The sequence below is a fragment of the Loxodonta africana genome, chromosome 9 (genome assembly GCF_030014295.1).
Source record: "Loxodonta africana isolate mLoxAfr1 chromosome 9, mLoxAfr1.hap2, whole genome shotgun sequence".
In the NCBI taxonomy this organism is placed as follows: Eukaryota; Metazoa; Chordata; class Mammalia; order Proboscidea; family Elephantidae; genus Loxodonta; species Loxodonta africana.
Genome location: NC_087350.1, coordinates 80,703,338 through 80,720,149, shown reverse-complemented (window position 1 = coordinate 80,720,149; position 16,812 = coordinate 80,703,338). Strand labels below are relative to the sequence as shown.

General features: G+C 47.6%; 1 protein-coding gene across 4 annotated transcripts in view; it reads right to left on the bottom strand.

Moving 5' to 3' along the window:
- The window catches only part of PAX5 (paired box 5), a 200,154-nt gene that overhangs the window by 160,277 nt on the left and 23,065 nt on the right, over positions 1-16,812 (bottom strand). For all 4 annotated transcript variants that reach the window (XM_064291723.1, XM_023545128.2, XM_064291725.1 and 1 more), the window contains exons 4-5: positions 12,629-12,693; positions 8,826-8,954 (exon numbers count right to left, since the gene is read on the bottom strand). In XM_064291723.1, the coding sequence (XP_064147793.1) occupies positions 8,826-8,954; positions 12,629-12,693 (194 nt within the window). The remainder of the gene's footprint in view (positions 1-8,825; positions 8,955-12,628; positions 12,694-16,812) is intronic.

The window sequence follows — 16,812 nt, the reverse complement described above, 5'->3', positions numbered from 1 at the left end:
GCCTTCTAAGCTGCCAAAGGGTATGCTCCTTGGCCCTGCCCTAGGTATCTGCCTCCCCTGTCCCACCCCTTCCTACCCACCTCTGTCCTGTGAGCCTGACAGCCCACTTCCTTGACCACACATCCCACATACACACGCACACCCACACATATGCAGATACGCACACACACACCACATACATTCACAAACACACAGCCCGTACATACACACACACACACACACACACAGAGGCCCACACACTGCAGCTTCCACAGACTGGCCTGAACTAAACTTGTTTCTTTAGCATCCATATTAGGACTCCAGAAGCTCAAAGAACTTCAGGTAAAGAAAAACAGAGCACAAGTGGTGTGAGCAAGTTCAGTGGGGTACGGGCTGAAGACTATAGCCCAGGAGCCGCAGACAATGGTTGCCATGTAGGAAAGCCCACCTAGTGTTGCTAGGTCTCCTGATTTTTTTTCCAAGATAAGTCAGACATCCATGTGTGAAATCTCCTGATTTTTAAACATTGGTAACTAATCCAAAACCATTTTCAATATAGGACAATCCAAATAAAACATGGGTGCCAGACTGGCAATTGTCACCTGGGCTCTAACTGATGCTTTCCTGGCAAGAACCTTGGTTCTGGGCCTGCCCTGACAAAAAGAAAACTTGGGGGAGGACCACCCCTTCGTGGCCAGTCTGAGGGGAGATCCAGGGAGCACCTCAAGGAGGGACACGGAGAAGGCCTTCCCTGGTGAAGCCCCAGCAGAGACCAAGACAAAATGGTGGTTACCTCCTTCCTGCCCCCAAGGCCACTGACGAAGAGGGGAAGGTTCCCTCTCTGCAGAGCCTACCTGGTCTCCAAAGCTCCAAGCTGGCCCCTGATCAAACCTCAGTCCTCAGTTGGCTGTGAAAGACCAGTGGTCCAACACTGAAAACCCCCCTGGGAAGTAGACTGGCTCTGGGAAACCAGGTCAGGTCAACAGACCAGGCTCGAGGACAGCATTTTAGGTGGACGGCTCTGCAAGGGTCATAGCCCAGAGCTGGAAGCACAGAAGGGATGGGGAGGAAGGGGACAGGAGGCCAGGGCTCATTGTCAAGGGCTGAGGAAAGCCCTGGGGGCTAGTGGGTCAGCCACCCCACAGGGTAATAGGATGATAGGGTCTGCATTGCTGGTGACTTTTAGCAGATGGACCTAGGAGAGTGGGAAAAAGGAAGAGAAAAAAGAAATTGAGATTTGTCATATCAAAAAGCAGTAGGAGAAAAAACTATCTGTATGAAACCAAAACGTCAACATTAACTCTAAACCAAAGATGAGAAGACAAAGGGCAGGGAAACTAGTGTACTGGGAACAGAATAGCCAGAGCACAATTAAAGAGAATGTTGGCACATTGTAAAAAAATGTAATTCATATCACTGAACAACTCACATAAAAAAAAAAAAAGATTGTCAAATGGGAGCTTAATTTACTATATAAACTTTCACCAAAAACACAATAAAGTATTTTTTTTAAGAAAAAGGCCATAGGACACCAAGTGTGTCCTAAGGAGTCAATTTTCTCTCTCTGGGTTCTCTGGGTTTTTACTGTGTGACCTGGTCAGATTCCTCCCCTTCTCCGAGCCTCAGTTTCACCATCTGAATAATGACTGAGGTTAAGATGTCCTAGGTGCTCTCCAAGGCCCTTCCAGCTCTGACAGCAGTCTTGAGGTTCAAGCACATGACCCCATCCCCTTGGATGTCCAACCCTCCCATGCCCAGGTGCCCTACCTTCTGCCCCACACCCACCACTCTGTGCACCCAGCTCCTCTCTTTAGTGGAAGACTGAGGCTTGACCCTTTTATTCCTCCGTGAAGGGGGCTGGGAGAGTTGATCCAGAAGGAAAAGAAAAGGAAAGTGAGTGGCCCTTGCTTTTGCAGCCGACACCTGGGGGCACTGTTGTTCAGTCTTGATGTCCGTGGGCTCTCCTGGTTTCCAGTTACTCCGTGCCCCATAGTAGGCGACTGTTAACAAACAGGAAGTCAGCGGTGGCCAGATGAGCTAGTTTCAGCTGCCAAATAGAACTGTGGCTGAAGCCTGCTTGTTTTCATCCTGTGACTGTCCCCCAGAGTCTCACCACCTACGAACCTCACACCCTCAAGCACCAGACTCCCTCAGTGACCATTTATTCAGCATTTACTATGACCAGCCCCAGGGCCTTAACCCTTCATGGGCATAGCTTCATTTTATCCTCACACAGCAAGGCTTGTGTCACCAGTATTTTCCAGATGACAAAATGGAGGCTCAGAGAAATTAAGTACTCGCCAAAGATGTTACCACAGGAAGTCCTCAAACTCAGCCTGTCCCTGGCCTGTGAGTCGGTGTCCTTGCCTCAACCTTGACTACCTTATTTTGGGCTCCCCAGGAGTCAGAGATCTATGGAGTCTTGGTGCCACAAGGGCTGCTGGAAACCCCTGACTCAGGAATCCTGAGACAGAAGGAGGGGTCTCTGCTTTTCCACACATCCTGTTTCCTTCTGGGAAATCGGGGAGAGGGGGGTGGGGTTGGTCACCATGCTTTTTGCCCCAGCTTTCAGCCCCAAGCCTGGGCTTGGAGTAGTAGACAAGGTCTGAGTGTCCAGGAAAAGAAAGGAAACTAGGAAAAAAAAAGACCAGGGCTGCCCATTGTCAGAGGGTCCGTGGGGCCCTGTGTAGCCTGTGGGACTCTGAAACCCCTTCCCTCTCTGTGATGTTCCATGAAGGTCTATTGCGCAGGGCTGAGCTGGGACTTTCAGGCTGAAAGAGAGAGGGAGAGGGGAGAGAAAGGAGATGGTGAGGGAGAGAGAGAACACAAACAAATGCAAGAAAGAGAGAGAAAAGTGAATGTGTGTGTGATAGAGAGAGAAGAGTGAACATGAGAAAAAGAAAGTGAGAACTAGACCAAGACACAGAAGCAGGGACGTAAACAGAGCCGGAGGGCACAGGATGAGATGTACCCACAAATAAACATACAGAGAGAGAGACAGAAAGGAGGCGGGCACCCCCAGAAAGAGGGATAAACCCAGGCACAACAGGAACCCCAGGCCGAGTGCCCCCCAAACCTCCCCGTAAGAGTCTTCTTGGGCTTGGTATCTTTTGAAAATGACGGGTCACCTGTGTCCTTCTCAGGCAGAGGGCAATCCAAGGCCCAGAAGGCAGGAAATTCCACCTGCAATGAACCCCCACTGCCCGGAAAGAAGCTTCTGGCCCCCACAGTCCACACTGGTGCTGGACTGAGCAGCTCTCTGAGCTAGTGAAAGGGATTCGCACTCGGCTGACCTCTGTGTTTTCACGGCCTTTCAAACTCTGGGGGGATAAGGGGAGGAGGAGGCTGAGGGGGCCTGAAAGGGGGCCCTTGGAGACAGGCGGAAGGAGGCTCCACCAGAGATCAAAGGCCCAGGAAGGAACAGAGGGTCTGGGGCTGGCCTTTCACCCATGGCCGCTATTCACAGCCCTGCCTGCTCTGCCAAGTCCAGCCCTCCATCACCTCCTCTGTGCCTTCCAGAGAGGGATGTGCTGCCTCGGGCTCTGTTCCTCCCACCCAGCAGGATTCCTGAGGCCCAAGCCACAGCTTTCTCCATCAAAACTCTCGGGTTGGACCAACCAAGAGACGAGGCTTCATCCCACAACTAGACAACCTCCTAGCCTGACTCTCGGAGCCATCCCACAAGCCTCTTGTGCATCTCTGTGCCAAGTGACTAGGCTGGGGATAGAAACTGATGAGATGTAGCCCCTGCCCAGCAGGACCCACCTAAATGGCAGACTTGGAGTCGGGCAGCAGGAGGGAAAAGCAAGTGGGTAGAACCAACTTTCAGACACGGGGCAGTCAGAGAGCACTTGCATCCAGACTTGAAAAGGCCTCAAAAGTCACTGAGTCCAGCCCAGAATACCTTCTTTAACTCCTCTGCTCCTCATTTGTACAGCCGCTCCTCATACCTCCAGTGACAGGGTACTCACTGCCTTTCCCAACCTCGCTGTTATCAAAAAGCCCTTCCTTGCACTGAGCCATAATCTGCCTCCCTAAGGGTTCCTTTAACCAGCCCTGGCTCTGTCCTCAGAGGCTACCTGGACTTGATCTGCTGCCTCAGTCACAGAACAGTTCAACTGACATTTGGAGATAGTGACCATGCCCCCGAGTCTGGTCTTGGAGGCAAGCACCGTGAGGAAGATCCCAGAATTTCTAGACTGAAAGTGCCCTTGGGGACCACTGATACGAAACAGTGTTCTAACTTTTTATTTGTTTTTACCACAGAAGTCTTGACTGAAACAGAGCTTTCTGTGGAAGCTCAAAATATCAAACAGGAGCACCCCTACTTGAGGAGACTAGAGACCCTCCATCCCCCTTCGTCACTAATGGTGAACCTTCCAGAAACATGTAACTGGTCCAGTCCATCAAAGACCATCTATTGAGCACTTACTGTATGCCAAGCACTTGCACTACAGCCATGTTGTCCAATACCGTAGCCACTAGCCACGTGGGGCCATGGAGCACTTGAAACGTGACTTGTGCAACTGAGGAGCTAAATTTTTTATGCAGTCTGATTTTAATAAACTTAAATTTAAATTTAAAAACCAAAGCAGTGTAAAATATTTTTCCACTAAGCACAACTTTATTTCTTTGGTAGGTCAACATTTAATTTTAACTGTCAAAATTTAGCATCCAAATTAAGATGTGTCATAGTGTAAAATACGTACAAGATTTCAAAGACTTAACACAAAAAAGAAAGGAAAATACAACATCAATTTTTTTTCTATTGATGATTGAAATAATAATATTTGGGACATATTGGGTAAATAAAATATATTATTAACATTAATTCTTCCTGTTTCTTTTCATTTTTTTTTTTTTTTAATGAGGCTACTACTCATTGCTGTCAAGTTGATTCCAAGTCATAGGGATCTTATAGGACAGAGTAGAACTGCGCCCATAGGGTTTCCAAAAAGCAGCTGGAGGATTCGAAATGCCGACCTTTTGTTTAGCAGCCGAGTTGTTAACCACTGTGCCACCAGGGCTCCAATGAGGCTACTAGAAGATTTGAAATTCTGTATGTGGCTCACACTATATTCCTATTGGACAGCACTGGGCTAATCTCTTCCATATCTGCGGTTACAGTGCACGTCTATTGAGCCTCGAAGACACACAGCTCAAAATCACCTCCCCATCACTTCCAGACTAAAAGCTCAGAGACTGAAATGGCCAAGCCACTCAGTCTGACTCTCTTTCCACTTCTCTCCCTCTCTCACCCCAGCTGTACTGGAGCTCTCTGTGTCCCAAGCCCTCTCTGTACGTGCTCACCGGAGTCCCAGCCTTGACATAAATCTCTTTCCTTTGAATATCCTCTCCTTCGTCTTCCCAGCCCTTGAATGTCACTTCCTATGAGGAGTCTTTGAGATCCTTTTGGTCAAAATCAGCCTCTCCCTGCCCTGCTCTTCCCCTCTTAGTGCCAACCCCCCATTACAGCATCACCTCACACACTGCCCATTGGAGGGATGATGGGCTTGCCAACCTTGCTGCCAGCCTGTGAGCTCTAGCAGACAGGCCTTCTATCACTGTCCACTCCCTTCCTGAGGCCCAGGCTGGGGAATGGCACCAGGAAATGCCCAAGTCCAAGCTGGAAATGACTGCAAACCAGAGAGCTGAGCAAGCGTTCCACTCTGCAGAACCTCAGTCATCTCATCTCAGAAACAGGGCTGAGGATCCTCAGCCATCTTCCTCTCGGCCCTCCAATATCTCTTTTGCCCCATCCGCTACTCCCACCTGCAGAATCCCTGCCCTGTGCACATCCTACTATCTGCTTTATCCCTTCCTTCTCTCAGGCTGAGGGCTCTGAGAAAAATGGTCCACTCCTGTAGGCCAGCCCCTCACAAATCCAATGTCTGCAGCCTCGATAAGACGGCCCTCCAGTGTGTAGCACAGCAATTCCCCTGTGTTTCCCTGGCCTGATCCCAGTGGCTGGTTCTTACTTTCTCTGCTCTCCTCAAACCCCTGACCTCCAGTCTCACCTCACTACACTCTCAGTAGCATCTGGCCTGCTGAGCCTTCTGCTTGAAATCCTTCCACATGCCCTCCCCAGGCTCCACCTAGACCCAGGCTTCTCTACATCCAAGGGCCTCTCTAGAGGGGCTGAGGGGCAGCAGGCCAAAGCCAGGAAACTGAGGGGCCTTGGGGCTCTCCAGCTCTTCCCAAGTCCCCAGTCCACACAAGCTGTGCAGCATTGCCAATGTCACGGAACTCCCTGGGGCCTCAGTTTTCTCCTCTTTAAAATGGGAGTGGCAATCTCTGCCTCCTTACCTCACCACTGAGGCAATGCAGGGATCTGGGGCAATAAAAAGAGAGACAGAGAAAGAGCAAAGGAGCCCAGGTTGTGCAGTGGTTAAGCACTCAGCTGCTAACCCAAGAGCTGCTCCGTGGAAGAAAGATACAGCAGTCAGCTTCTGTAAAGATTACAGCCTAGGAATCCTATGGCAACGAGTTTTGGGAAAGGGCAGTAGGGGGTGCTGTGTCATACCCCTCCCCTCACCCCCTAGACTTCACCGATGTGAGCAAGGGCACTTCTGCCCTCCCCTCTGCTCAGCCACATACACTCTGGGTGATGCAAGGGAGAGGATTGGGTGAGAAGAGGAGACATTCTGGCTGCTTGGGCCCCCTACTCTTCCCAATCCTGTATACTCCCAGGGCCAACAAATCATTCTCCTTGAGCCCACAGGTCAGACACTGGGGGTCAGAACCCTATGATAAATTTTAGAGCTGGAAGGACCTCAAAGAGCATCCAATCCTACATCTGATTCTTGATACTCTTGTACAGCAGCCCCAAGTGGCAAGGTAGGCTCTGCTTGCATATCCCTAATGATGGGGCACTCACTACCTCTTGAGGCAGCCCCTTTTACCCCTAGACCGAGCTCATATTTGCACACTGAGTGTAAATCTCCTCTGCCTTTGCTACAAGCTGTTCTTTGAGGCCACACATCAAGTCTTATTCCTCTCTCCCTCCATGTCAGCCCTCCAAATACGTGCAGGCAACAAACCTGTCCTGCTAATTCTTCTTTGTGTTGACATCCCTAGAATCTTCAGGGGCTCCCAGGTGCTGTGATAGCCAGATCCCTCCCCACCCTAGATACACTCATCTGGACAAGTCCCAGTTTGTCACTGTCTCTCTTAAAGGTCAATACCCCAAACTGCTCAATGTCCTCCGGGCATAATCTGACCAGTGCTGAGTACTCAGGACTAACACCACCCACGTTCTGACCACTCCACCTTTTAAAGCAGCTTAAGGGGTCAAACAGTGACCACGGATCAGAGAGTGCAGGCCAAACAGCACCCCACAAGCACTGTAAAATAATCCCCTAAATCAGGACCTGTCTGTTTGGTGGTCAACATCACACTAGATTTTCTTTCTTTCTCTCAAAATCTCTGCCTGGATCCCTCAGCCTTTGTAGAAGTCTCACGTAACCAGGACCCCACCATAATCAGATACAGCCAGGCCCCATCTTGGGCACATCTGCTTCCAGTCCAGGTGACAACAGGAGAAAAGATGACACCATCAACTCCGTAAACCAACCGAGATTGTAGGCCCACTAGCTCCTGCAGTGATACAGCACAGCAATCCACCAAGTTGACAACTCTGACATCTGCTCAGGAGCGTCAGGAGCAAGGGAAAGAGGTGAGGCAGGTTCCCAAAGCCTCGAATCCTCCCCACAGAAGCCATGGGCCCAGCTCCTGCGCTGCCTGGAATACGCAGACCACAGGCCAATCCACCACTGGGCCGACTCAATTTTCTAGTTACGGATCTTAAGTACTTAGGCATGTGCTCACAAGAACATACATCCCTTACAAGGAGCCGGGAAAGGGAATTGTGCCGAGGAACAGAATAATTGAATCAAGATTTCTGTCACGCTGCTCTCAGACCCTGGACTATGGCTTTTTTCCTTTCCTGAGGAAGGTTTTACAGACTCCCAGGGGGTCGTTTCTCCTCTCAAACCCATTAATGTCAGCCTGGGCTGGCAGCCTTGTCCAGGGGAAAGGAGGCCCGGGTAAAGGGGGGCCGTGGCCAGGCTGAGGTGATGGGTTCCAGGAGGCCCAGCCGGCCACACAGAGGGATTGAGAAAAACCATCCGGGAAGACTGTCATCTTTGTATTCCCCAGGAGGTCCCTGCACTCCTTCCTTCCAGGCCCAAGGGCGGAGATGAGATGGTTATTAACTTCCTCAGCCCCTCCACCACCATCAGAACCAAAGGTGTGTACTGTCCCTCAGAGAACTGATCTCTCAGCCCCCTCCACCCATGTGTGCCACTCTCACTGCCAGACCCCAGAGGTGGCTGCTTGGCCAGGCCCGTACCCGGGCTCCCCCCCAAAAGAACACTGATGTCCTTGAGGCAGATATGATGCCCACACCCCTGTGCTCCCCAGCTCTGGGCATCATATCTGCACACATACACACACAACAGTTGCTTTCAAGTGACCCCATATATGTCACAGTAGAACTATGCTCCATAGGGTTTTCAGTGGCTGATTTTTAAAAAGTAGCTCACCAAGCCTTTCTTCTGAGGAGCCGAATCTCCAACCTTTCCCTTAGCTACCAAGCAATTAACTGTTCACACACACAGGGCCCTTTAAATGCCCCGGGGGCTCAGCCAGGCCCGACTCTCCCCACCCAGGGAGAAGCCTAAATGTGGGGAGACCAGCAAAGATGACTCCACAGCCCCAGGTGCCCGTCTGCCCCTGCGGAGGACCCAGGCTCATCCGGTGCTCAGCCGGCATCTTTGCCTCTGCCCCTGCCTGAGCGGCCCGGGAATCAGGCGCGTCCCCGACGGCGCCGCACGGGCGTCTCTTACCTTCGTCTCTCTTGCGCTTGTTGGTGTCGGCGCTGGGGGACGAGATGCCCAGGATGCCGCTGATGGAGTATGAGGAGCCGGCCGAGTCCGTGCTCACCGACGACACCTGCGTCACGGAGCCCGTGGACACTGCGCAGAGGGAGAGGGGCGGTCAAGGCCCGGCGGGAGGGCTGTGGGGCCCGAGCGGAGCGCTCGGGAGGGCCTGTGACAAAGGCGCTGACCGTGCACCCTCTGGAAGCAACAGCGGACGGAGTGCAACGCTAGCGGGTGTGGGCCGCGCGCACTCCCCTTACTGCACCAGCAGCCACCCCTGGGCAAGGAGAGTGGCCCGCGGTCGGTCGTTTGCCCAGGTTCTCAGCTTAACCGGCAGCTGGCAGTGCAGAAGGGAACACAGGGCAGTGTCCCAAGAGCACTGTCGCAGATCCCAGGCTGTCCAGGGATGCAGGAAGCAGGGGATGGAGAAGAGAAAGATGGGAGTACCAGCTGGTGCTAGGAAAGATTTAGAGGAACTCATTAGGCATTCCCCACCCTTGAACTGATACACCCACCCATCCACACAGACATAAATACCTGTACACACTCATACACACAGCCAACAAAACTCCAAAGGCAAACTGCCCCTTCTTTTTATAGCTCCTCAGTATCTTTTCTCCTTCCAGCTTACCTGGATTTTAGTTTTTAATATCAATTGTGATAATGAAGAGAACCAACACTTTTTGAGCACTTACTCTGTGTCAGGCATTGAAGCCTTGTCTCATTTAATCCTGGGAACAATCTTGTAAGCTAGGTAATATTATTATCCCACTGGAGAGGTAAGAAAATCAAGGCCTAGAGAAGGCTGACTTGCCCAAGGGGCGATAAGGGGCAGAGTGATGATTGGAATCCAGAGATTGAACGATTGACTCCAATACCAATCTGCTGCTCACTAGTTAATGTTTAATAACAACGATGTGCTTCATATGAATGCAGTGATTTCATTTGATGCTCGCAACAACCCAGAGAGCTATTATTATCGGATGAGGAAACTGAGGCCCACAAGGTGAAGTGATTTGCTCAAAGTCATATAGCTAAGAAGAGGCAGCATCAGGACTCAGCTCCAGGAATGCTGACTTAAAGTCTAGATTTCCCCTGCCCAGAATTGTGGACAGAGGTTGATGACTTACAGTGACTGAGGCCAGGTCTCATAATTTGTGGGGATAAGAACAGGGGAAAAAGCTTTTGTGCAAATTTCACATCAATCAGCTCTTGACCCCAGACCCCAAGGAAGAGACCAGTCAGGGATTAGGGTCCTCTCCAGCTCTACAGCTGAATTTCCATTTCTGGGCTATGGGGATTCTTTCGTGGTTCATTAAAACCTACAGACCAATCTCAGACACATTTCCTTGGGCTATAACTAGCTGGAGGCAGGTGAAGCTGCCTTTGACTGTAAAGTGTAGGAAATTACTAGAAAAGGTCGTGATGGCATGAGATGTTTGTCGCTTTCCTTGGAGCAGATCCAGCTCCTTGTTCCTAGAGACAGAGGGAGCAGTGCCTTTCTTCTCATAGTTGAGTTTGATTTTAGATCTTCCTTGGGAGACCCAGAAGCGGAAATCGTTAACTTCTCTTTTCCTTCACCAGAAGAAGCTCCTCAAAATAGATTTATGCAAATCTCACAACTTTTTCTGTATTAAGTAAGGAGCAGAGAACAGAGGAAGAAAGACCAGAGGCCACTTGATACTTTAAACAACAACAAGCCACATATAACCAAGCTTCACCATGTTGCTGACAGAAGCAGTAACGTTTCTTCCGGTGTTTTGTGATGGCACTAGGTTCAAAAGACCCAGGTTCCAGTTCTGGCTCCACCACTTACAGGCTCTGGGACACTGGGCTAGTTATTTAATCCCCCTAAGCTTCAGCTTTCTCACTTTTCAAAAAGTTTATAATCTACAAGGGGCTGTAAAGATAAAGTTTTCATTAAAAAGTCTGAGACAAAGCAAAGCTTTCTGCTGACCTATAAGTAGAATTATTCCTCTAAACCAATTTTAAAAACATATATTTTTGCTTTTTTTTAATTGTTATAAAGGTACCTATAACACAACATTTGCCAATTCAAGATTTTTCATGTGTATAATTTAATGACACTAATTGCATTAAGAATATCATTATAGTTTATTGCTATAGGATCCGAAACAATTAAAACCACAAAAGTTTTCATTGCTATGTGACCTAAAGGAGCCCTGGTGGTGCAGTGGTTAAGTGCTCGGCTGCTAACCAAAAGTTGGCAGTTCGAACCCATCAGCTGTTCTGTGGGAGAAAGATGTGGCAGTCTGCTTCCCTAACGATTCACAGCCTAGGCAACCCTATGGGGCAGTTCTACTCTGTGCTATGGGGTTACTGTGCATTGGAATGGACTTGACAGCAATAGATTTGTGTATGTGACCTGAAATAGTTATAGCCAAAGGTGAAATCTCAGCCACAAACATCCCCCCAGGAAGCCTCACCCCTGCTGAACAGAGCTCTCTTTTGCTCCCACAGAACTCTGTACCAACTTCTTGGGCTTGATCCCAGTGTTTTGCAAACTTCTCTTTGTTACGTTCCCACCATTAGACTGAGAAGTCCTTGAGGGGGAAGATTTCGTCCTGCCTTCTTTGCAGCATTAGTCTCCAAGGCCATGTCTGCATAGCAGGGGCTTACCAAACAACCTTTTGAATAGATTACTAAACAAAATAATTATTTCATGGCAGGGAGGAGTTCTGTCTTAGCTTTATTCAAAGAGGCAACCATGGAGGATCAAAGCTGGTAGGAGCCTCAGAGAGCACCTGGCCTGTGCTCCTCAGTCCACAAAAGGGAAACTGAGGCTCAGAGAGGCAAATGGACTTGTGCCACTCACTGGATGAGTTCACGCTAGAACTGGAGCTATAAACCAGGCCTCTCTGCCTGTCCCTCATCTCCACTGGGAGTTCAAATTTTTGGTTAAAGACGTGATGAAGGTGTGGAAAAGCTACACAATCTGAAATGTGATTAAGCAGAATGAACAGGGATTGTGGCAACCAGAACTGTCACAGGCTTGCTAAATGGTCACTTACTTTCCGATAGGAGACTAACTTTTTCCCCAGCTAACCAGGGGTGCTTCCTGCATCCCAAATGAGAGATAACATACCTTAAACAGACACATGTGATCCTCATCTCACAATCTTTGAAAGGAAGGGAAGGAAAATTTCTGGTCTCTTGAGTAGTATGAAATATGACTCCCACCCTTACAAGTCAGAGCCACTCTCAGACTTGGCTTGTGAGCATCAGAAGCCCTGCCGGCAGCCCTTGACAGTTCATGAGATCGAAGCAAGAGTGAGAGAGAAAGAAAGTTTGGGAAGTTTTGCCACATCTTCACTCAAGACTGCAAGTGCACAAAGAATTGTGGAAGGGCTGGTTGATAGAAGAAAAAAACACATTCAAAACTACTTACTGACTAATGATGCAGAAAATGTTATGAATAAGTATCCCTTTCTTGATTTATTACTTTAATTATCTGACATTCTATAGACCCCCATTAGTGGATTTTTTTTTTTTTTTTGGCTTAGATTTCAATTTTCTGTCTCATGGTGAAAGCTATTTATCATAATAATCAGTAAAATTCAAAACCTTTTAGCAGTATTTATAAAATTCATTTACCAGGTTCAGCCCTTGGAGAATGACAAAGAAGGCGCATTAGTACGTGTGCCAAAGTGTTTTATGCAGAATTATCTGTCCATAAGAATGATTAAAAGTTCTTTAGAATATTTGGAGCCCATTAGATTTTTTAATTTTTTTTTAAAAGTTCTTCTTACCTATGCTGTGACTGGAAGCGGGAACTGGCTGGTTGGGAGGCTGCTGTACTTTTGTCCGAATGATCCTGTAGGAATTGGGAAAAAACAAATGGCCAGTTGTCACCAGGCATTCCAGGGAGGAGAAGAGAATTCACTGATGTTCCAGCAAAGAGATGAGATCTCAACCAGCTATCAAAGACCCAGAAAACCCATACTCAAGCTGGGCCACGGGTGGAGCTAGGGCAGAGGTGGGGGAGATTATGAACATAGGTTGGGGGTTAGCGGGTTGGAAGAATTATGACCTAGTCCCAACTCAGCCTCTACCTTTCTAGGTGTCTTTGGTTGATTTGCACTCACTTTCTGGGCCTCAAGTGTCTCTTCTGTAGAAAGGGGCTGATGCACTAATGTTACAAACGGGCATCCCTTTCTCAGATGTAGTTCCAGCTCCATAAGGGACCCACTGAGTGACTTTGGGGAGTCCCTTCCCTTCGCTGGACCTCAGCTCCCATTTGTGGAATGGAGGGGCTGAACCAGGTGACCTCTCTGTCCCCTGACAGCTGTGATACTCTGATTTCTCTACCAAAGAGAGCCCATAGGATGATTAACACCTCCCACACAAGGAGATTACCAAGGGTGGGGTGCATGTGTTGCTCTGCAACTAGGAAGTGTTACAGTGCCACTAGCAGAGGACTGGCTTGGCTTTGCCAAGGAGAAGCCTACCTCCTACAAAACTTCAGCAAAAGGCTCTACACAGCTGGAGGCTACATGTGCCCTGGACTGTTTCTAAAAACCTGGCTCCAGTTTTAATATGAACTTGATTGTGACCTAGGCAAGTACAAAACATTCTGGACCTGAGTACAATGAGGGAGTTGGAATAGATCACTCTTTGCTAACTTCATTTACGTAATTGCCTTCCCTTTGCCACCGGGCAGCTCTGCAGAAACTTGGGCTCTGGGAAGCCTAAGTTGTAAACTTCCAGATGGACCATGCACAGGGTCTCTACAGGACCTTAGGTCAGTGCACCTTAGAGCAGCAGAACAGGGCCAGACAAAAAGTCCCTTGGGGTCCATAAAAAGTTGGTTTTCTGGCACTTTGTGAGAAGGAAAGGTGGTAATAAAATATTCAGCTTCTTTGGAAAAGTTCTGTTCCAGCCTCAAATTATTCTTTAAAAGAACATTTATTAATTTTTCCTAATTATAAGTAATATGTGTTCATTATAGACGACTTGGACACCATGGAAAAGAATAAAGAAGGCATCTAAAATCTCCTTTTGGTGTATTTCCTTTGTGCCAACATTTCTGTGCATATTTAGAAATACCCATTTTCTCTTAACAGAATCAGGATTAAACCACGAACACAACTCTGTCTCCTGCTCTTATTCACTCAACATTATATAAGCTTTTCTACATTCCAGACCATTTCTAGAAGCTTGATTTAAGGCTGCACGAGATCTCTAGCTTGTGAAAATGGAGAGGAAGGACAGAGTGGCAGGTACTGCTCCTTAACCTCCCTAGACTATGGCCTCTGCCCTCTTTGATCTTGATGCTTGGCGCTGGGTCCTTGGCTGATAGCCTGGAATGGGCATTTCCAGTTACCCTATAGCCCAAACATAGGCTCTCTGGAGCCCAGTCACTTGAGCTCAGCAAAGGACCTCTTGCCATTTTCTGATGAGTCAACTTTAGACTCAAATACATTCAGAATGCTTTGTTTGTTTGTTTCTCTATTCATACTACTTATTCTAACTAAGCAAACACAGAGGCTGTTGGACAGGGATCTGAGAGTGAGGTAGTCTTCTTGACCACCTAGAATTAAGCTGACATTAAGTAGAATTTTTGTATTGTTATGTATGTCACCTTCTCTATGTATGTGTGTGTGTGTGCATATGTGTGTATATATGTGTGTGTATATATATACACACATATGTATACACATAGAGAGCTATAGCTAGATATGTGACTATACGGACATATATGATATAAATATAATTACTATATTATGGTTTATATATATATAAATATATGGCAAAATATATCATAACTATTTCCCATTGAACTCCAGCATAAAGTCCTAATTTTTCAAGGCATTGTCTGGCCATTAAATTTATGTATAAACAAAGCAAAGAAAATTATGTTTTCCTTATGTTTCTTTAAAAATATTTATAAAACATTATCAATTATTAAAAGTCACTGAGGCTGCTACAGCATGGTGATTAAATGTACAGCCTCCAGAACCAGACTACTAGCGTTCGAATCCCAAACTTGCAATCTACCAGCTGCAGAACCTTAGGTAAATTACTTAACGTCTCTGTGCCTCAGTTTCTTCATCTGCAAAACAGGACCAAGCACTCAATTGCTAGCTGAAAGTTGGCAATTTGAACCTGCCCAGAGGCACTTCGGAACACAGGACTGGTGATCTGCTTCCGAAAGGTCACAGTCTTGAAAACCCTGCGGAGCACAGTTCTACTCTGATACACATGGGTTACCCTGAATCAGAATCAACTCAGTGATTAACAACAGGAACAAAGATTATGACGAGGATTAAATTAATTAAATACTTAGAACAGTGCTCAATAAATATTAGTTGTTATTATTATCAGTAGTGTCTTTATAAAGATTAAAAGGTTAATATTTTCCACATTTGCCTTAAAAAACACATAGAAAAAAAAAAACAACACATGGGTTTCCATTGGGAGCTGGGGAGGGCAAGGCAGCCATCACCACACTGTACTGTAAGGCTACAGTGAAGTTGTCCTTTAGAGAGGAGTCCGGAATTGTAGGGAATCCTTCAAAGCTGTCCTTGAGGATAATAGATTTTGCCCAGCTGCTCTCAGCAGCCACCAAGTAAGAACAAAGAGCATCATCTTCCACTGAGAAGAAATATTAGTGGGAAGAACAAGACTGTAATTGAATGATACAGTCTTTAAAAATAACAAGTTATCATCAAGACTTATTATAATAAAAGCACACTCAGGACCTGTTTTAAACCAGAGACAGTTGGGGCTAATTGGCAGTCAGCATTAAAAGGTACATCCTTTACTTTGCTGAGCACGGACATGACCCTGGACACCATATGAACATCCTAGATAGCCCAACACAAAGAGGGGAGCTCAGCAATCAGCCAATTCCTACAGATGCGGACACTAAGGCCCAGAGTGCTCAAGTGACTTGCCCAGGGTCACATAGCAAATCATCTCAGACTCTCGACTCCCATACCCAAGCACTTTTCTTTGAGCCATATTTGATGAAATGGTCCCTTTGCTAAAAACTTCATATATGAGGTATAAAGCCTATTTGGATTCAGAATTCGTTTAGAATGTGAGGATTAAAATTTGAGGGCTTTAGGTATCATAGGCATTTGTTGGGATCCCATTTTGCCCCCCTTCTTCTTGTGACAGGAGAATTTATAAAGACTAGGTCTTTTAAAAGATTTTCTCACCCCCTCACCCCAAAAAAATTACATCAGAAGAGAAAATCATGGTGCCTTGGAAAAGAAAACAAGGAAATGGGGCTAAACAAACACTTGTGTCTTCGGCACTGATCAAACTGCCATCAGTGCAGTAAGATACTTGGGCCATAAACTGTACTGAGAATCTGAAAGCCAGGGGTCCACATGGGCCGAGCTGGGAGAGGGCCCACATGGGCCGAACTGGGAGAGGGCCCACATGGGCCGAGCTGGGAGAGGGCCCTCAGGCAGTGCCCAAGATGATCGTGTGGAGAAGCAAGAGGGGATGGGGTGGGTGAGCAACCTCAGAAGGTTTGCTGCCCAAGTCAGGATTCAGAGCAGATCTCTCAAACAATTGGCCCCAGGCTACATCCAGCCCTGGACAAGTTTTGTTTGGCCTGCACAGTATGCTTATTTTTATTTGAATTAGTTGTCAATACTTTTAAGTTGAGACCTTTTACATAAATGCCTGGGTTTCTAGCCTCTCTTGAAAAATCAGACCATCCCACATTAATGGCCCCGCATTCCCACATGACAACTAGCAACTGGTGCTAAGTAGAGGTGCCCCTCTAAACTGGGAATACTGCTCGTAGTCTTTGTGGTCCCCACCACTTGGCCTCTGATTTAGACCAACGGGACTGGAACAGAAGAAGAAAGACTCCATCCCACCCACAGTTTGAGTCAGCTTTAGCCACCTTCCACTGACACTCAGACTGGATTCCAAGAGGTTATGCAGGATCCCAGCATAGCATGGTGGTTTATGT